Below are 21223 nucleotides of genomic sequence, written 5' to 3' on the forward strand. Positions count from 1 at the left end.
GCGTAAAAGAGCGTCAGCTTCACATTAAGTCTTCATGTTTGAAAATGTGTGTGTTGCACCTTTAATCGTGTCTTCATATTCCCAGAATGCACTGTGTGTTATTGTGTTCTGTGAATTCCTTTTTGTTGGTGCGGCGCAGCATTAGTCAGATTTACAGTGTAGATGCCACTGTCCTTTAAAAAATCACAGTATCGCAGTTTTTCTGTCAAGTTTCTGGATTTGATGCATCACAATGAATCAGAGGGAAGAAGATGATCACAATAATCCAACATCATGTTAAAGACATCAGCAACTAGTTTTGAATTCAAACAGAAGTTCATGACTTCAGATAAAGTCACAATTAAACGCTTTACTAAGTTGAGAGCTGCTCCCAAACTCCGACCTCCACCTCCCTCTGTGTTCCTACAGTATCTCAGGTACCCTGAAGGCATCACTGATAACTCTGAGTGTGGGATCATTTATTTTACTTCATCTCTCCTCTTCCTCCTCCTCCTCCTCCTCCTGACCTCCAGCTATTAAAGTTCTTTTTATTTTTCTTTCTCATCCAAAGTGTTTTTCCTCTTCGTTCAGTAGCTTGATTTGTTTTTCATTACAACAGTTTTCCTCTCTGTCGAGGTCGAGTTCGTCTTTTTCAGCCTTTTATTTCCTCAGAAATTAAAAATGGCCGCCAGCCTTCACCACAGTGTTCCATCTCAGCAGTGAAACTTGAAGATGATCAGGACGATCCTCTTGTACTCCTTCCTGAAGTTGTGGTTTAGGACGCCGTAGACGACGGCGTTGAGGCAGCTGTTGAAGTACGCCATGAAGTAGCTGGCCGTGAACAGCCACTCCGGTATCGCCTGGCTCAGCCTGGAGTCCAGCGCCACGGCCAGGCCGATCAGATTCAGCGGCGCCCAGCAGACGGCGAAGAGCACGAATACCACAAACATGGTGAGGAAGTTGCGAAGGTCGTGTGGCTTAATCTTTGGCCGCGAATCCGGCTTGACCCTCCGCCTCACCTGGATCACGAGGATCCAGATCCGCAGGTAGCAGTAGCTGACGATGCCGATGGGCAGGATGAAGTGCACCACCACCACCGTGATGGTGTACAACGAGCTGACCGACTGGGCGAAGGTGCAGGAGTACACCCGCGGGTCGTACTGCAGTGACTCCACGAACCAGTTTGGCACGATGGCGAGGATGGTGAGCGCCCAGACGATGACAACGTAGCACATGGTGTTGCTGTTGGAGAAGAGTTTGTCGTACTTAAGGCTGTGGCAGATGTAGCAGTAGCGGTTGATGGCGATGCCCGTGATGTTGAAGATGGAGCCAATGACGCTGAGGCCCATCAGGAAGCCGCTGATCTGACAGTGAATGTAGCCGGCGATCCAGCCGTCGTGGAAGATGGCGGTCAGGACCAGCGGGTAGGGATAGATGGCGACTACCAGGTCAGCAAGAGCCAGACTCACCACGAAGGCGTTTCCTGAAGACATGAGAGGAGACAGGAAGGTTAGTGGTAAATAGATCTGCACTGGTATGGATTCTTTCTGGTCTTCTGACCAGAACATTAACATCACATGTCACATTCACCCATTCATGTTCACACAGTGGTGACCGAGGCTACCGTACATGGTGTCACCTGTAATCAGTCACTGGCAAGTCAAGGCAAGATACTGAACCCTGATTTGCTCTTGATGGTCATCCTTTGGTTACATTTAGCCAACACACACACACGTGGTTACATTTAGCCAACACACACACACACACACACACACACACACGTGGTTATGTTTAGCCAACACACACACGTGGTTACATTTAGCCAACACACACACACACACACACACACACACACACGGTTACATTTAGCCAACACACACACACGTGGTTATGTTTAGCCAACACACACACGTGGTTACATTTAGCCAACACACACACACACACACACACACACACGGTTACATTTAGCCAACACACACACACGTGGTTATGTTTAGCCAACACACACACGTGGTTACATTTAGCCAACACACACACACACACACACACACACACGGTTACATTTAGCCAACACACACACGTGGTTACATTTAGCCAACACACACACACACACACACACACACACACACGGTTACATTTAGCCGACACACACACACGGTTATGTTTAGCCAACACACACACGTGGTTACATTTAGCCAACACACACACACACACACACACACACACACGGTTACATTTAGCCGACACACACACACGGTTATGTTTAGCCAACACACACACGTGGTTACATTTAGCCAACACACACACACACACACACACACACACACACACACACACACACACGGTTACGTTTAGCCATCACACACACACACACGGTGAGATATAGCCAACACACACACACACACACACACACTCGGTTTTCATTTTAGCCATCACACACACACACGTGGTTACGTTTAGCCATCACACACACACACGTGGTTACGTTTAGCCAACACACACACGTGGTTACATTTAGCCAACACACACACACACACACGGTTACATTTAGCCAACACACACACACACACACGGTTACATTTAGCCAACACACACACACACACACACACACACGGTTACGTTTAGCCATCACACACACACACGTGGTTACGTTTAGCCATCACACACACACACGTGGTTATGTTTAGCCAACACACACACGTGGTTATGTTTAGCCAACACACACACGTGGTTACATTTAGCCAACACACACACACACACACACACACACACACACACACACACGGTTACATTTAGCCAACACACACACGTGGTTACATTTAGCCAACACACACACACACACACACACACACACACACACGGTTACGTTTAGCCAACACACACACATGCTTACATTTAGCCAACACACACACGTGGTTACATTTAGCCAACACACACACACACACACACACACACGTTTATTTTTAGAGAACACACACACGGTTATGTTTAGCCAACACACACACGTGGTTACATTTAGCCAACACACACACACACACACACACACACACACACACACGGTTACATTTAGCCAACACACACACACACACACGGTTACATTTAGCCAACACACACACACACACACACACACACACGTGGTTACGTTTAGCCATCACACACACACACGTGGTTACGTTTAGCCATCACACACACACACGTGGTTATGTTTAGCCAACACACACACGTGGTTACATTTAGCCAACACACACACACACACACACACACACACACAGTTACATTTAGCCAACACACACACACACACACGATTACATTTAGCCAACACACACACACACACACACACACACGGTTACGTTTAGCCATCACACACACACACGTGGTTACGTTTAGCCATCACACACACACACGTGGTTATGTTTAGCCAACACACACACGTGGTTACATTTAGCCAACACACACACGTGGTTACATTTAGCCAACACACACACACACACACACACACACACACACACACACACACACACACACGGTTACATTTAGCCAACACACACACATGCTTACATTTAGCCAACACACACACGTGGTTACATTTAGCCAACACACACACGTGGTTACATTTAGCCAACACACACACACACACACACACACACACACACACACACACACACACACGGTTACATTTAGCCGACACACACACACGGTTATGTTTAGCCAACACACACACGTGGTTACATTTAGCCAACACACACACACACACACACACACGGTTACATTTAGCCAACACACACACACACACACGGTTACATTTAGCCAACACACACACACACACACACACACACACATGGTTACATTTAGCCAACACACACACACACACGTGGTTATGTTTAGCCAACACACACACGTGGTTACATTTAGCCAACACACACACGTGGTTACGTTTAGCCAACACACACACGTGGTTACGTTTAGCCAACACACACGTGGTTACATTTAGCCAACACACACACATGTGGTTACATTTAGCCAACACACACACATGTGGTTACGTTTAGCCAACACATACACACGGTTACGTTTAGCCAACACACACACACACACACACACACGTGTGGCCGTGTTTCCCTGATACCATTATAGGATAACAGTGATCGGCTGCGTATCATTCCGACATGAAAGGCTTTTTTCGTCAGTGTCTGACACAGGAAGTCACTGACCAAGTGCCACTAGGCCTAGTAAGAATCTATACAAATGCAGGTTGATTTACCAGAAACATCCTCTGTATAAGATGATATTTTCAATAGTTAAAATGAAAACAGGAAGTTTAGAGCAGAGCAGAGTTGGATATTTTCTGACAGGAAGAGGCAGAAGATTTGGAGCCAACAAATATAAAAACAACTCAACAAGAGAGACAAGAGTTGTGACAGGAAACAACACAGAACGCAGCAGAACACCAAAAACAGGGAGGATGAAGAACGACTGAACAGGACGTCACTGAAGGTTGCAGCAAACTAAAATAACCTCCACCAAACAGACGATCGAGCAGCAGACACAAACTCCCAGTCAGCTGTCATCCGCTCCAACTGCGCCTTAAAGCCTCGACCATCATTAGAGGATAATGAAAACAACAATACACATTCAGTCCAATAACCTGCAGTCAGCCACACACACACTCCGACACACACCTCGTCCAAACAGAGTTCAACATGATGGACTGTTGTTGTTCCTCAGGAGGGCAGTAAACACTGGTTTGTGTTCCGGCCACAGCGGCAGCTAGGTTCCAGTGTTTAGGTTCTTAGCTCAGTTAAATACTGCTGATCTGACACTGAGAAAGTCGTCACCATGCCAACGTGCTGTAAAGGTCTCCCACGTGGGTGGGAGACATTTTAGTGAAATGTCTTAACAACTATTTGATAGCGTTTGTCAGATTAGCAAACTTTCTGTTGCTGCTGTTACACAGATCAGACCAAGCCTGCTGTGAACGCCAACGCTGGGGTTTATGCCCTCTGAATTCCAGTTGTTACAGGTGCTACTGAGTCCTTCTGTGGTGCTTCCGCCTGCATTACTGCCTCTAAATAGTCTCCTAATTGTGGAGAGTGAGGCGAAGGAACAACATGTTGGCTAGGTCGCTAATTCTCGTTTCTGGTATGATAAACAGAGAGAGGGGAGGGGAGGGCGAGGAGGGGTTGAGATAATCAATATGCTGCGTGCAGCCATTTTAAATCCTCATGGATGTGTGTGTTGGCTAAACATAACCACGTGTGTGTGTTGGCTAAACGTAAACACGTGTGTGTTGGCTAAACGTAATGACGTGTGTGTGTTGGCTAAACGTAACCACGTGTGTGTGTTGGCTAAACGTAACCATGTGTGTGTGTTGGCTAAACGTAACCACGTGTGTGCTGGCTAAACGTAAACACGTGTGTGTCAGCTAAACGTAAACACGTGTGTGTTGGTTAAACGTAACTGCGTGTGTGTCAGCTAAACGTAAACACGTGTGTGTCAGCTAAACGTAACCATGTGTGTGTGTTGGCTAAACGTAACCATGTGTGTGTGTTGGCTAAACGTAACCACATGTGTGTGTCAGCTAAACGTAAACACGTGTGTGTTGGCTAAACGTAACCATGTGTGTGTGTTGGCTAAACGTAAACACATTTGTGTTGGCTAAACGTAACCATGTGTGTGTGTTGGCTGAACGTAACCACGTGTGTGTCAGCTAAACGTAAACACATTTATGTGTTGGCTAAACGTAACCATGTGTGTGTGTTGGCTAAACGTAACTACGTGTGTGTCAGCTAAACGTAAACACATTTGTGTGTTGGCTAAACGTAACCATGTGTGTGTGTTGGCTAAACGTAACCACATGTGTGTGTCAGCTAAACGTAAACACGTGTGTGTTGGCTAAACGTAACCATGTGTGTGTGTTGGCTAAACGTAAACACATTTGTGTGTTGGCTAAACGTAACCATGTGTGTGTGTTGGCTAAACGTAACTACGTGTGTCAGCTATTTGTGTGTTGGCTAAACGTAACCATGTGTGTGTGTTGGCTAAACGTAACCACATGTGTGTGTCAGCTAAACGTAAACACGTGTGTGTTGGCTAAACGTAACCATGTGTGTGTGTTGGCTAAACGTAAACACATTTGTGTGTTGGCTAAACGTAACCATGTGTGTGTGTTGGCTAAACGTAACCACATGTGTGTGTCAGCTAAACGTAAACACGTGTGTGTTGGCTAAACGTAACCATGTGTGTGTGTTGGCTAAACGTAACCACGTGTGTGTCAGCTAAACGTAAACACATTTATGTGTTGGCTAAACGTAACCATGTGTGTGTGTTGGCTGAACGTAACCACGTGTGTGTCAGCTAAACGTAAACACATTTATGTGTTGGCTAAACGTAACCATGTGTGTGTGTTGGCTAAACGTAACTACGCGTGTGTCAGCTAAACGTAAACACATTTGTGTGTTGGCTAAACGTAACCATGTGTGTGTGTTGGCTAAACGTAACCACACGTGTGTGTGTGTTGGCTAAACATAAACACACGTGTGTGTGTGTTGGCTAAACGTAAACACGTGTGTGTCAGCTAAACGTAAACACGTGTGTGTTGGCTAAACGTAACCGCGTGTGTGTGTGCTGTTGAAGGAAAAAACCATCAGTTGGTGGTGTTGTACTGACGTAGTGCTTTTATTTTGAAAGAGACTGTATGCAAACTGTACATTTCCTGTGAAAACAGAAGTGTATTTTGAAAACAGACAATGATGTAACAGGCTGAAGTTGACACGGCGTCCCAGAACGTCAACAACCAACACACCCAGGGTACCTTGGACGTCATATGTGGACGTGGAAAGTCCATGACCAAACCTGGACATGTGACGAGGTCACAGTGAGGATGAGTTGGATAAACAATTAGTTGATCTTCCATTTCTATCATGAGATGTTCAGTTTATAAAAGTAAATGATTCTACTTTTTTCTTGCGGTCTAGTGTTGACAATTGCAATAAACTGTGATATTGTATCACAATAATAAAAAATCACGTCACATGTTGAACGAGCTCTGAGGTATGGTGACAGTATTGAATGAGTAGATCAGCGTGTCGTCTTGGTCCTGATTCAGAGCGTTGTGTTTGTGTTCTTTAGTTTAAATGATTCAAAGCTGTGAAGCACAAACAAACTTCCATTCAGCTGAACTGTATCAGGCTGCATGTAGGTCACCTTAGCTGTGACTCGTTTACAGGTGAGCGATGATCCAATCTGATGTCACTAACCAACTGAGCCGCAGCCTGACACTGAGCTGTGTGTGTGTGTGTGTGTGTGTGTGTGTGTGTGTGTGATAGATTGGTTATGGGGGAAGCTTTCATCAGATTTCATACATCTTCCCACCCTGAGGGGAGCGCGGTCGTTAGCTGTGGCAGCGTTAATAACACCTTGTTCTACCTGCTAAACTCTGCGAGCATTTATCAGCCCTCGGCTCGATCTTCATTATGAAGACGCTTCATCGTTATCATTCTGGACGGCAGCTCTTTGTCTCAGGCACATCACAGAGGGCTAGTTAGAGGAGCGCTGTGGCTCGGAGCACAGAGTCTGGGGACTTGTTAACTGCGAGCCAATACATATTAGTCCATGGCTCCTTCTTCATTACTGCGTTTGCCCTTTGTGACTCTCACCAACAACATGGCTCCTCTGGTGTAACGCTGGAGCCTCGCTGTATGCTAATGGGTGAGGAGGAGAACCGCTGGCAGGGTTAGAGGTTCAACTTCCTGTGCAGCTCAGTGATTGAAGAAGACATTATGCTGCCAGAGTCTCATTAGAGACACTCCAGCTGTAAATATATAGATTCACGGTACCTCTGACAGAAGTGATGTCACAGCCTCAGGACACATTTAAATTATCTTTATATAACTGTGTGTTTTCTGTCTGATGTAAGCAGGGGTGGAAAATACATCAACATCTTTTACTGCAGAAAAAATATCATTACCACAGTATAGAAATACTTCAGTGAGCACAATGTGCAAGAAAATGTACCTGAAAATTAAAAGTAAATGTGCCTGTCATGCAGAATGTTGCCTCACTGGGAATCTTTGTTATTTAGGCTCATTTTAGAGTTACACACTATCATATGTGTCAAATTACATTATTATTACTGGAAATATTCAACTCAATCGCCAGAGTAAATGTTGGCATCGTTCATTTCTGCAAACCACATTTGTTTACGTTACATTTGTACATTTAACAACACTGTGGTTAACATGTGGTTATGTTTAGGCACAAAAACCACTTGGTTATAGTTTGGAAAAGATCCTGTTTTGGATAAAACACCTGGTTTTGGGGACTCAATCCCTGCTGGAAACACAGTGACAGGAAAACACCCATGTTTGGTGCCTGAAAAGCTGCTAGATAGGCAGCAATGACTCAGTAAAAAAACAAAAAAAACGTGGTGAAACCATATTGTTGTTGTTGGACGAAATAAAATGTATTTTCCTCCAGGTGCTCCGACATGTTCTCCCTGTGTCAGCGTGGGTTTCCTCCAGGTGCTCCGACATGTTCTCCCCGTGTCAGCGTGGGTTTCCTCCAGGTGCTCCCACATGTTCTCCCTGTGTCAGCATGGGTTTCCTCCAGGTGCTCCCACATGTTCTCCCTGTGTCAGCGTGGGTTTCCTCCAGGTGCTCCCACATGTTCTCCCTGTGTCAGCGTGGGTTTCCTCCAGGTGCTCCCACATGTTCTCCCTGTGTCAGCGTGGGTTTCCTCCAGGTGCTCCGACATGTTCTCCCTGTGTCAGTGTGGGTTTCCTCCAGGTGCTCCCACATGTTCTCCCTGTGTCAGTGTGGGTTTCCTCCAGGTGCTCTGACATGTTCTCCCCGTGTCAGCGTGGGTTTCCTCCAGGTGCTCCCACATGTTCTCCCCATGTCAGTGTGGGTTTCCTCCAGGTGCTCCGACATGTTCTCCCTGTGTTAGTGTGGGTTTCCTCCAGGTGCTCCCACATGTTCTCCCTGTGTCAGCGTGGGTTTCCTCCAGGTGCTCTGACATGTTCTCCCTGTGTCAGCGTGGGTTTCCTCCAGGTGCTCCCACATGTTCTCCCTGTGTCAGCGTGGGTTTCCTCCAGGTGCTCCGACATGTTCTCCCTGTGTCAGCGTGGGTTTCCTCCAGGTGCTCCGACATGTTCTCCCTGTGTCAGTGTGGGTTTCCTCCAGGTGCTCTGACATGTTCTCCCCGTGTCAGCGTGGGTTTCCTCCAGGTGCTCCCACATGTTCTCCCCGTGTCAGTGTGGGTTTCCTCCAGGTGCTCCGACATGTTCTCCCTGTGTCAGCGTGGGTTTCCTCCAGGTGCTCCGACATGTTCTCCCTGTGTCAGCGTGGGTTTCCTCCAGGTGCTCCCACATGTTCTCCCTGTGTCAGCGTGGGTTTCCTCCAGGTGCTCCGACATGTTCTCCCTGTGTCAGTGTGGGTTTCCTCCAGGTGCTCCCACATGTTCTCCCCGTGTCAGTGTGGGTTTCCTCCAGGTGCTCCCACATGTTCTCCCTGTGTCAGTGTGGGTTTCCTCCAGGTGCTCCCACATGTTCTCCCTGTGTCAGTGTGGGTTTCCTCCAGGTGCTCTGACATGTTCTCCCTGTCAGCGTGGGTTTCCTCCAGGTGCTCCACATGTTCTCCCTGTGTCAGCGTGGGTTTCCTCCAGGTGCTCCGACATGTTCTCCCTGTGTCAGTGTGGGTTTCCTCCAGGTGCTCCCATGTTCTGCCGTGTCAGCGTGGGTTTCCTCCAGGTGCTCCCACATGTTCTCCCAGTGTCAGTGTGGGTTTCCTCCAGGTGCTCCCACATGTTCTCCCCGTGTCAGTGTGGGTTTCCTCCAGGTGCTCCCACATGTTCTCCCTGTGTCAGCATGGGTTTCCTCCAGGTGCTCCCACATGTTCTCCCTGTGTCAGTGTGGGTTTCCTCCAGGTGCTCTGACATGTTCTCCCCTTGTCAGCGTGGGTTTCCTCCAGGTGCTCTGACATGTTCTCCCCGTGTCAGTGTGGGTTTCCTCCAGGTGCTCCCACATGTCCTCCCTGTGTCAGCGTGGGTTTCCTCCAGGTGCTCCCACATGTTCTCTCTGTGTCAGCGTGGGTTTCCTCCAGGTGCTCCCACATGTTCTCCCTGTGTCAGTGTGGGTTTCCTCCAGGTGCTCCCACATGTTCTCCCTGTGTCAGCGTGGGTTTCCTCCAGGTGCTCTGACATGTTCTCCCTGTGTCAGTGTGGGTTTCCTCCAGGTGCTCTGACATGTTCTCCCTGTGTCAGCGTGGGTTTCCTCCAGGTGCTCCCACATGTTCTCCCTGTGTCAGTGTGGGTTTCCTCCAGGTGCTCTGACATGTTCTCCCTGTGTCAGCGTGGGTTTCCTCCAGGTGCTCCCACATGTTCTCCCTGTGTCAGTGTGGGTTTCCTCCAGGTGCTCTGACATGTTCTCCCCGTGTCAGCGTGGGTTTCCTCCAGGTGCTCTGACATGTTCTCCCCGTGTCAGTGTGGGTTTCCTCCAGGTGCTCCCACATGTTCTCCCCGTGTCAGTGTGGGTTTCCTCCAGGTGCTCTGACATGTTCTCCCTGTGTCAGCGTGGGTTTCCTCCAGGTGCTCTGACATGTTCTCCCCGTGTCAGCGTGGGTTTCCTCCAGGTGCTCTGACATGTTCTCCCCGTGTCAGTGTGGGTTTCCTCCAGGTGCTCCGACATGTTCTCCCTGTGTCAGTGTGGGTTTCCTCCAGGTGCTCCCACATGTTCTCCCCGTGTCAGCGTGGGTTTCCTCCAGGTGCTCTGACATGTTCTCCCTGTGTCAGCGTGGGTTTTCTCCAGGTGCTCCCACATGTTCTCCCTGTGTCAGTGTGGGTTTCCTCCAGGTGCTCTGACATGTTCTCCCTGTGTCAGCGTGGGTTTCCTCCAGGTGCTCTGACATGTTCTCCCTGTGTCAGCGTGGGTTTTCTCCAGGTGCTTCAGCTTCCTCCCACAGTCCAAAGACATGCAGGTTAATTGGTGACTCTAAATTGTCCATAGGTGTGAATGTGAGTGTGAATGGTTGTCCGTCTCTATGTGTCAGTCCTGTGATAGTCTGGTGACCTGCCTCTCACCCAATGTCAGATGGGATAGGCTCCACCCCCCCACGACCCCAAACAGGATAAGTGGTTGCAGAAAATGAATGAATAACATGGATAACTGCACTGTCTGTTTGCACTGTAATATCAGCACAGTATATTTTATGAATGACATATTGAGACAAGGCAGATACTGACTGTCAGTGATGCAGTGATGTGAGCGGTGGATTCACCTCACTGTGTTTCAGTGAAACACTGAATGTAAACCTGACTGTTGTTTGTTTAGAAGGAAAGTCCACAGGACACCTTTAATCCTGGAGGGGAGTGAATTATTCTTTCCCTCAGTTTGAGTTTACAGTCTTTATATCGACACTCTCAGACAACAAGAGGCGCCTCAGCTCCCTAATGATACATCACACACCACCACTTATGTTAATTAGTCTGTTCATTAAGACAAATGATGAATTAATGGGCAGAGATTTCTATCAGCGCGCTGTGATCTTTGCCTCCTTGAACGCACCGAGAAGTTCCAGTGGTTTCAAAGACACATCGCTTTTTACACATTCACATGCAAATGTATGCAGCGAGTCGCTCCAAAATCTAATCAGCTCATCTGTTGTGTAAAGGGAGCAGCACCGGGAACTTTCCTCCAGTTACTGTTTACAGACGGACGGACAGCAGCGTAGTCGAGCATCTCCTAACCACAGAGTTTGCTCTGAAGTGAGACTCGTCCTTGTTCCTTCACTCTTCTTGTGTTTCATTTGTTTCTCTCAGCAGTGTGAGTGTGTCCAACACCGCCGCCGCCACTGCTGTGTGTGACGTCCTGATGGCAGCTCTCACTGCGGCTGCTTGTACCACGTTCTAGTACAACAGCAAACAGGGCCGTCACCCTCAGACAGACAGACAGACAGATGGATGCTGTGCTGCAGTTTGTAGGAAAAAATAGATTCAGACAGTTTGTCATTGACATTTCTGGATCACACAAAGTGTTTCAGAGACGCAGCAGCTGCAGGTGATAAAACTCAGAGGGTCACATTCAGATACTGAGGTCACAATTCAAACTCCCCCAGCATAACTCTCCTCTGTGAACTTTATGTCTCTATTAGAGGCCCTTTGTTAGAAGCATTTTGTCTTCACAGAAGATCTTGGATTTCTGGATAGATCGCACATATAAATACAGTATAAATATATAAATATAAATGCTTAAACATTTGTCAGTTAGATTTTCCATAATTTAATAATTCGGTTAATTTTACTGAAGCCATGAGCACCAGAGAATAGATTTATGTTTCCTCTGAAGCTGTCAGAAAGTCAGATTATGTGTCTGTTCCTGGATTATCCTGTAAATTCTTCATATTACTTCAGTCTGTAAGGGTCCTCAGATCCAAAGATTCAAAAAGGTTTCTATAAAATAAAGTTATGAGGATTGTTTTAACAGGATAAAGTGGGGTTGTGTCAGTGTGCTGCCTTAATCCTCTCTGATGAATGATTCACTTTTGATTTGTTATATGAAGCCTAATTTTTATACAGTAATATTCATACTCTTTAAAATAAACAATTTGATCATATTTCGTGGTCTTTGCGTTTTAAGGAGAAATCATGAACAAAAGAAGTTGTTTTCACAGTGCTCAGAAGCTTCTGATAACAGATCAGATCCACAGAGACTTTAATGTGATCACGGAGAAACATTTGTGAAACTGTGCAGCTCACTTATCAGAGTTTTGTCTTTTATCTGACGGGCTGATTTTCAGACAAATAAAGACAACGGCAGTGAGAGAAAAAGAGCTTTTGTAAGACCTTAAATCAGGATCAAATGTAGAGAACACTGCTGTTCCACTGGACTCATTCACATCAGGGAGAAACACATCTTATTTTGAATTTTCTTTCCTTGTGGTGCCTCAGAAACACACTTCCTGTTTCTACACAAGCTCCAACTGAAGTAAACTTTACCGCTGTTTGTATTGTCCTGTTTTGTTCTTCAGGTCAAACTGATCCTGTAGATCACTGGTTCCCACCTGGTCCAGCTGAAGGGTCCAGATTTCTCCAGTTTAATAAACTCAGTGTCGTACACGTGTTTGGTCATGTCATCAAGATGCTCTCTGTCACTCCTCACACTGCAGCAGGAAACAACTCTTCAAAATAAACTTGACATGTTTGCAAGTCATCTGCTGTCCATTCAGAATGATCTCCGACCTACTTATGGACAGCGAGCCACCAGTTGGGAACCACTGCTGTAAATACCTTTCATTTCATAACTGAAGTTGTAATTACAGACAGGAGGTTCAGATTATTCTGGAATAGATTTAAATATATATCTGTGACTTATTAACAATACAGGAGCAGCGTTCTCTGCAGGTTCTGCAGGAAGGAATTTTTGTACCATCAGAGAACTTCAGCCTGAAATATCACGTCAACACAAAGACTTTAGCAGCGAACGCAGAGGGCCGAGCCAGCACAGCCTCTGATGCTAACGCCAGCACAGCCTCTGATGCTAACGCCAGCACAGCCTCTGATGCTAACGCCAGCACAGCCTCTGATGCTAACGCTAGCAGTCAGTCGTGTTGAGCCACACTCCACCAGGTGCTCAGACTGAGTCAGTCTACCTGTGAATGACTAACTCCCTCACAGAATGGACTGCAGACAGTGTGGGTGGTTGAGGACAAGGGGACAACTGTGTCCAACATCCAGCAGCTTCACTTCGACACATCTGACAACATTCATGTAAATTTACATTTTTTAAAGGGCCAGTGTGTAAAATGGGTTGAAAACAGTGACATCAGTGGTCAAATTCTAGATTGCAGGGCTCACTCGCTCACCCCTCCCATCGGGTAAATGACGGTGGCCTCGTAGGGACAAAAAGCCTTGCGCAGAAAAGAGTTTTTCAGGAGTAGGTCTATCTAGTGACGAGGTGAATGTTTATTTAGAAATCTAAACCATGTTACGATATTGTAATGAATCCCTCACGAGCAGGAGACCAGAGGAGCATTCGGGAAAAAGGCCCGTTTATTTGAGCACTCCAGAAACTCCGGTAACACTCCAGGGGGTAAAAGACTCCGTCCCAAACTCTGACTCTTCTAGCGTAACACACACACTTCATAACTTTACACACATACTTGTTTACCATACTGAGTGGGGACCCCCTCCCCTCTCTGCTCCACCAATCTCCAGCCCGCACACTGACTGACAGCGTAGCCTGTAAACAGAGCTCAGCTGTTTATTTAGCCTAGCGATATCTCCGGACTATAGTAGCTGCAATGGACGACTTTGAACGCGATTTTGAAGAGTTTCTTGTAGCGGACACAGACCCAGAGCCATACCTGTTTGAGCCGGAGCATACAGATGAGGAACTCCATGTGTTGGATGCTGAGCGGGCGAGAAGAGTGGCTGAATGCACAGAATGGGATTCGGTGCTACTGCTACCATCGTTGGGGAGATATATCATCAGGAGGAAAAGCACAGCAGAGAGTGCATCACAAGGAGTGAAGTTGCATCTTCTTTTCCTCGCAGATGACGGTTCGGGTTCATTCTCTCCTGTTGCGTGGTAAGTGTGGTCCATTCGCAAACTTTATAACTAAAAAAACTTTTCACTACTCTCTATCGACGAACTACTAACACTCTCTGCTGTTTCCTCCTCCTCCTTCCTTCCTTCCACTGTCTTCGTTGGTTTATTTATACACATGAAACGCGTTCTCTGGCTGGCTGGATTGTCCACTCGGGCTGCCGTACATACATGGCGGCGCAAGATGGCGACCTCTCTAAAGCAAGGCCCTTGCTATATATATATATAAAAGCATAATTATAAGGCTACGAAAACCAAACAAATTTTATTTTATAGCGATCATACACTTGTATAAACATATTAATGGGTAGAAGATTCAGATTCAGATTCAGACTGACAATAAACCATGCCAAATATTACACACTGGCCCTTTAAGTACTTTCACAGCAAAAGTTGATGTATGTGTTTAATATAGATGAATTAATTAGAGCACGTCATTAATTAGATGAATTTCTTCAATCCATTGACAGCCCTGCTGACCATAACTGTTTTACGCATTCATAAGTTTTTGGGGGATTTTTGGCGATTGAAAAACCCACAATGTCTGCTCTGCTTGTGGCCTCTGGACTGTATGAATTGTGGATTTCAGGAGTCCCAGACTTCACGAGAACTCACCCGCAAAGTAGCAGCGAGTCTGCAAGTACGGCAAAGTCCGGACATTTGGATTCAGCCTTTCAGGTATGTCCTCTCTGGTTTGATAGGTGAGTCAGAGGTGTTATCCAACCAGCAGCATATATAGAAATAAATGTCTTCGCTTATTGTCCGTACAAGTTCAGTTTTTATTTCACACCTGTTTCAGGGATGTAAACGTGTAAACGGGCGCCTGCGTGACACAACAGGAAGTTTAACACATCACTGTTTCTGTTTAAATAAACCTTTAACTTTTGTCGGGTGAACGCAGCTCAGACCTGCCTGTAAAGTCCCCGCCCCCTTCTCTCCCATTGGTCAGGACCAGTTATATCTGAGCTAACTCACTGGCCAGTCCAATGAACCAATCATGGCTCAGAACTCATATTAGAGTTTTCTGATTGGCCCCTGGTCCTGTCAGTCAAACAGTTACTTCGTCAATAAGAACACAGCAGACACATGACACAGCTTTCTGACCATGTTACGCATTTAGACACATTTGGGTTTATACACGACAAAATAAAACTTGTCACTGTCGGGATCCATCGTACCTGCTGTGAATCTACCACACAGCTTTGTGCTGCCACCTGTCGAGCCTTCAGCAGGTGAGTGTCTGATACTCTGAAGAGTTGAGATCCTGTCTGTGAGGTCGTCCTGCGTGAAGCTGCCCCGATGGAAACAAAGACAGTAGAGCAGTTTATATAACAGATTTATTTCCAGAGTCCTGATGTGAGGGTGTGAGGTTAAAGATGAGGCGGCTCGTTGTGTCTTTGGAGCCTCCAGCTGTGTCCTCGCCAACACTAAAAATACAAACACAACATTATCTGAGATGATAAAGCATCGCAGCACTTAAAGGAAATGAGATCAGATAAATCACAGTGAGCTTGTGGCGTCGCCTCACCAGTGTCTGAGTCCTCGGGCAGGTGTGCTGCTGCAGGACGAGGTCGTCCAGATGTCTGGGATCAGGTCGGACTCATCAGGCGTGATGTCAGGAGGCAGAGGGAGGCCGTGACTTTGTGTCATACGCCGCAGCAGAACACATGCCTTCACCATGCAGCACACGTGTGCCAGGATGTTACGCTTCCTGCCACCTGCTGCTGTTGTTCTAACACCTCTGCAGATCAGACAGGTTCACGTCTGTTATCCTCGACTCAGAGACGCCGCAGCCGCAACACGACCGATACCAGGGCGTCAGTTTGGGTAGAGACGTGGTGACAGGTGAAACTAGAATCACAGAAGATCTGACCAGATGTCTCCCCTTGTGTTCCTGAGATATGACGTTAAAACATGATGATGTCACAGTCAAACTGACCTTTGACCTTTTGACCTTCATTATTTCATCCTGTTAGACATTTTTGTCAAGTTTGGTCAGAATCAGTGAACGAATTTTGAAATTTTAAAACATGTTTTGTGAGGTCACACTGACCTTTGACCTTTGACCACCAAACTCTTATCAGTTTATTGTTGAGTCCAAGTGGATGTTTGTGTTAAATCAACACACACACCTCCTGCTCAGTTAGTGGTGCAAGGAATCAGGTCCCCCACAAAAGGTAACTCAATAAAAAGGTTTCGGTCTCAAAGACTTTGTGAAGACGTTTGTGCCAAAATCACAATTTTTTACTGAGTTAAGTTTGAAAAGATTCTCTCCGGGTGTTTTAGAGATATTGTGTTCACAAGCACTGGATGGACAGACGGATGAAAACAAACCCAGAAAAACACTTTTAACCATCTTCAACATGTGAAAGTGTCGGACATGTACAGGGGTCAGTGTGAGGTCACATCAGAGAGGCACGGCGAGGGATCGTACCACCGGCTCAGGTTCATTTTTACACTCCAAGTTATGAAACTGTCTCTATTCATGTGCAGGACAACACAACACTCTGTTCCACGTATAAAAATATAATGAGGTATATCAGCTTGGTTATTATATCCTCAGTGTCATTTATACACATTCACAGGTGTACACATGACACCTGTGAATGTGTATAAATGACACCTGTGAATGAGAGTGAGTAGAATCTCATTTATTAACAGTTGAAGTGTTCACACAGTGTGGACAGTCCTAATTCACAGTACGATGAAACAGACCTGAAAGAACCAGAAAAAAGAGAACTATGTCCGACCTGTTATCAGCTCATCTCTACAGCAGCGCCCAAAACCAATCAGTGGTCAGTTCACAGACTCCCAACACAATAAATCCTCCAACAGCCACTCAGACGGTCACATTAATGGATGACCCTCCAACAGAGCCAAATCAGCCATTACGACCCATCATCACTGGCATCCTTATTATCCTGAAGCCATCGATCCAAACTCCATTAGCTCCTCCCAACATTTACCAAACAGGTGAATCAGTCTGTTCAGACGTTAATGTCAGAGTTCAAATCCTGCTGATTACAAATATGTTATGATCTGTCAGAGCTCGTGGATTCAGACGCTGCTGCTCCTTCACATTAAAAGTGTTTATCTGTGCGATGCCAAGGAGCCAAGACACTAACTGCTGTCCACCTGTGCCTCTCTGTAATTATAAGCTGAGAACACTGTCCTGACACAGTGTTGTCCATCGTTGCTTTAAGAGCTGTTAAAAAGCTCCCGCAGGTTCTTCCCCTCTCGGTGTTTCAGGTGAAGGTGCGCTGTGTGAAAACCCTCAGGGAGGTTTCTATAAATATGTCTTTGGCCAGCTGTGACCTTCCCCTGGCTCTGACGGTGCAGTCGGCCTCTGCTGGAGCTGCAAAGGTTTAATGATAGTCCCTAAAATCTGTAGCTAATGACAAGGATCTCCTCAGTGAGACCGGAAGGGGACATCAACTCTGAGCCTCAGACACAGAGTCAAAATGCTGCTGCTGTAAGCTCTGTCAGCTCGCTCTGCTGCCAGTCAGCAGCTCACACACCTTTACAGATACAGAGGGGTCCTGATGGCTCCATCCAAAGACTGGGGCTTTTTGTAGAGTCAGACTGTTTGGGCAGGGCCCTCACCATGCTTCGGCCTTTTCGGGTTTTCAGTAGGACGTGTCAGAAAAGTTACCACAGTGATAAGTGGCCTGTGGCACCCACGTGTTCATAGTAACATCGCTCCTTGGATGTCGGCTCCTGCTGTCAGTGTGAAGCCGAGCTCACAGAGCTGGAGCTGAGCTCAGACCATCATGTGTGTGTTAGTTTGAACCTACTGATGATGTGGTGTTACAGTCATTCTGCGTATGTTTCTACTGAGCTGACTGTGTCTTCAGGAGGTGGAGGGGATGGTGGATGGTGTGACACCTGGTCAGACACCTGGTCAGACACCTGGACAGACACCTGGACAGACACCTGTCACACTGCAGACACTGTTCAACACCAACAACCAACTAAAGTGTTTTTTAGCGAGTCATTGGCAGCTTTTACTCACCAGCTGTGGGTGCTTGTTAGCTTCCTGTCGTCGTGTTTCCAGCAGGGATTGTGCCACGAAAAAAACAAACCAGTCTCACTCTGAAGTCGTCAAATATAATGTAGTGCTTTTATTTTGAAAGAAACTGTATCAAACTGTACATTTCCTGTGAAAACAAAAGTGTATTTGAAAACAGACAATGCATGTAACAGGCTGAAGTTGTTCTTAGATATGACATCATGAAGCGTTGTGTCTGTACTTAAAGAATATAAAGCTGCGTTGATCCGATCAGAGATCTGACAGGATGTGACGCACAGACTCAACCTGCAGAGACGTCGCTCTGAAACTTCAGAACTTTCATTAGTTTGGATCTTCAGAGCTCACTGGGATCCGTCAGAGTTCCTCAGAGTGACTCTGGATCGTCTCAAGATGTTGACGTGAAAATGAAGGTCGTGAGCTCGTCTCCGAGTGAATCCCCTCGGCGGGTGGTATTTCAGAGCAGACATCACTTCCTGCTGGTTTCCAGCTGTCGGACCAGTTGGTTCAGGATTAAATCAAACAGTCATCTGCTCAGCTTCACTTCTCCAGCCACCATCCCAATGCTGATGACTGACATTTATCACATAAACGTGACACATGACAGACTGTAAGATGAGGTGTTATCTGTCCTTTAAGAGCTCACTGAGCTCCAGCTGAAGGTCTGAAACCTTTTTTAAACTCATTACAGAAGTGTCTGACTTCTAGTCCGTCTATGGAGCCATGTTTTAATGAGTGGGGCCCTGATTTATTGGTGTGGTGCTGAAACATGAGGACAGAGCCTTCCCAAACTTTTAAGGTGGAACGTTAACTTGTAATGTTACTCAGTGAGTCATGAGTTGATGACGTGAATCCATCAGCACACCTTAAATTTCACTGTGACAACTTTGACCATCACTTTAGTTTTTATATGACACACACTTTTAGTAATGACTTTAAAAATATAGATTCATTTGGAGCGGATTATGTGAAGGTCATATATTCTAATCCTCACTTCCTGTGGGCTACAGCAACACTAAACCCCTGAGCTTGCCTGAGAAGGACTAAATGCACAAAGCTGCTATTTTGAAATATCCCATGGAGAGAGACTCTCACTGCAGCCTGTTCTATTTTGTTGTGAAAATGTGGGCGTGCAGCCTCGTTCTGTGGACGATAAACCAGGTGCAGACTTCCATCTGTGTCACCGCTGATGAGGAAATACAGCGAGTGCTGGACGGAGCAGTGAGTGACAACAACCCCGCCCACATTTAAGAGGACTGTCTGAACACACCGAGGGTCTAGGTACCATGTCTGAAGGCTTACTGCTGGTTCTGAAGGGACTGGACTGAAAGGGTTTGGTGGAGACGGGGCTGCAGAGTCCAGCTCTGACTCTTGTGTCTGTAAGCTTTAATAAAATGTGTGTTTGGTTCCTGTTTCCCGACACACACACCAGCTGTAACAGCTGCACATGAATGCACACAAGAGTGTGAGTGACATCATACACGTTCCTACCAGTGATTCCATGCTTGAAACAACAATGTGCCCAAAAAAAACAGAAAGAAAACGACAAGCTGGCAGACATGGATCAACTTCTTTGTTGACTTGAAAACTCCTCATCATCTGTAAGAGTCGATGAAAAACGTTTTAATCTTTTATTCTTGCAGTTATCTCTCGTTTTCTGACTCCGCCTTCTTCTCCTGTGTTCACAGACAGAGGCAGGAAGAAGAGAATCCAGAGGAGACGGACGGTCAGCTGAAGATCATGGTAAGTTTTTAATTCAGTTTGTCTGAGCTGCACACACACACACACGCACACACACACACACACACACGCACACACACACACACGCACACACACACACGCACACACACACACGCACGTCAAAGAGTATATAGAATCGTGGACACACCCACCGGTTGCTCTACGATCATTTTATTGCCTCCAGTTTGGCGTTTTGGCCGTCGCCATCTTGCCTGTGGTCTGAATCACTTTCTCTTAGCTGCTCTTACAAAGTGCACACTGCCGCATGGAGGCTGATACAACTGGGTCAAACCACTCTGTCATAACACAGCACCTTGACCTTTCACCCCCTCATACCTTTAAAGTTCTAACTGTGTAATATTTTATATTCACCGCAGTGAGATGACGTTTTAATTTCTCTGTCGTTGTTTTTATAGTTCTGTTGTTGGTTCTCTTCATGATCACTTTGCTCATTCCTTTTTCTATTATTACTATTCGACTGGTCATCAGTCACTTTAACGCACTGTCGTCCATCACTGTGGCTCCTGTCAGCTGCCAGTAATCTGCCAATAATCTGTCATCAAGCTGTCAAGCTGGTATCTATCTGTGGCTCAGTCGATGTGCGTCAGGTAAATGAGTTGTTAGGGACGTCCTGAACAGCAGCTGGGTGTGACCCTCCCATCAGTTATTACATTTTAAAACGTTTGAAAGTTAAAAGTTGAAGATGAAATCCTGGAGGTGAAAAAGTCTCAGTTTTGAACTGTTGTCATGCAAACTGTTTATTTTTGGGCAAACTTTAATGAGATGTAGAATAAAGTGATGTTGATGACATGATGTGTTCAAAGACCATCAGACATTTGAAAATCCAATGATAATTTGTGTTTTCACAGTTTGTTGCTGTG

At 46.3% G+C, this 21223-nt stretch overlaps 2 protein-coding genes and 1 long non-coding RNA gene across 3 annotated transcripts in view; 2 read left to right on the forward strand and 1 right to left on the reverse strand.

Annotated features, from left to right (window-relative positions):
- Positions 1 to 663: 663 nt before the first annotated feature.
- mtnr1al (melatonin receptor type 1A like) lies at positions 664 to 1474 on the reverse strand. Its single transcript, XM_049585287.1, has one exon. It carries the CDS (start codon positions 1470 to 1472, stop codon positions 693 to 695), a length of 780 nt encoding a protein of 259 aa, XP_049441244.1. The 5' UTR covers positions 1473 to 1474; the 3' UTR covers positions 664 to 692.
- Positions 1475 to 8463: 6989 nt separating this feature from the next.
- Positions 8464 to 21223, forward strand: part of LOC125894085 (uncharacterized) — a 328241-nt gene continuing 315481 nt past the window's right edge. Inside the window, exons 1-5 of the mRNA XM_049585217.1 lie at positions 8464 to 8586; positions 8763 to 8850; positions 8939 to 9510; positions 9945 to 9988; positions 10077 to 10208. Coding sequence (XP_049441174.1) covers positions 8465 to 8586; positions 8763 to 8850; positions 8939 to 9510; positions 9945 to 9988; positions 10077 to 10208 — 958 coding nt within the window. The 5' untranslated portion in view covers position 8464. The remainder of the gene's footprint in view (positions 8587 to 8762; positions 8851 to 8938; positions 9511 to 9944; positions 9989 to 10076; positions 10209 to 21223) is intronic.
- LOC125894107 (uncharacterized) overlaps positions 20291 to 21223 on the forward strand; it is a 29967-nt gene continuing 29034 nt past the window's right edge. The window contains exon 1 of the long non-coding RNA XR_007450035.1: positions 20291 to 20345. This is a non-coding gene — a long non-coding RNA (uncharacterized LOC125894107). The remainder of the gene's footprint in view (positions 20346 to 21223) is intronic.

This window comes from Epinephelus fuscoguttatus, linkage group LG9 (genome assembly GCF_011397635.1).
Source record: "Epinephelus fuscoguttatus linkage group LG9, E.fuscoguttatus.final_Chr_v1".
NCBI lineage: Eukaryota > Metazoa > Chordata > Actinopteri > Perciformes > Serranidae > Epinephelus > Epinephelus fuscoguttatus.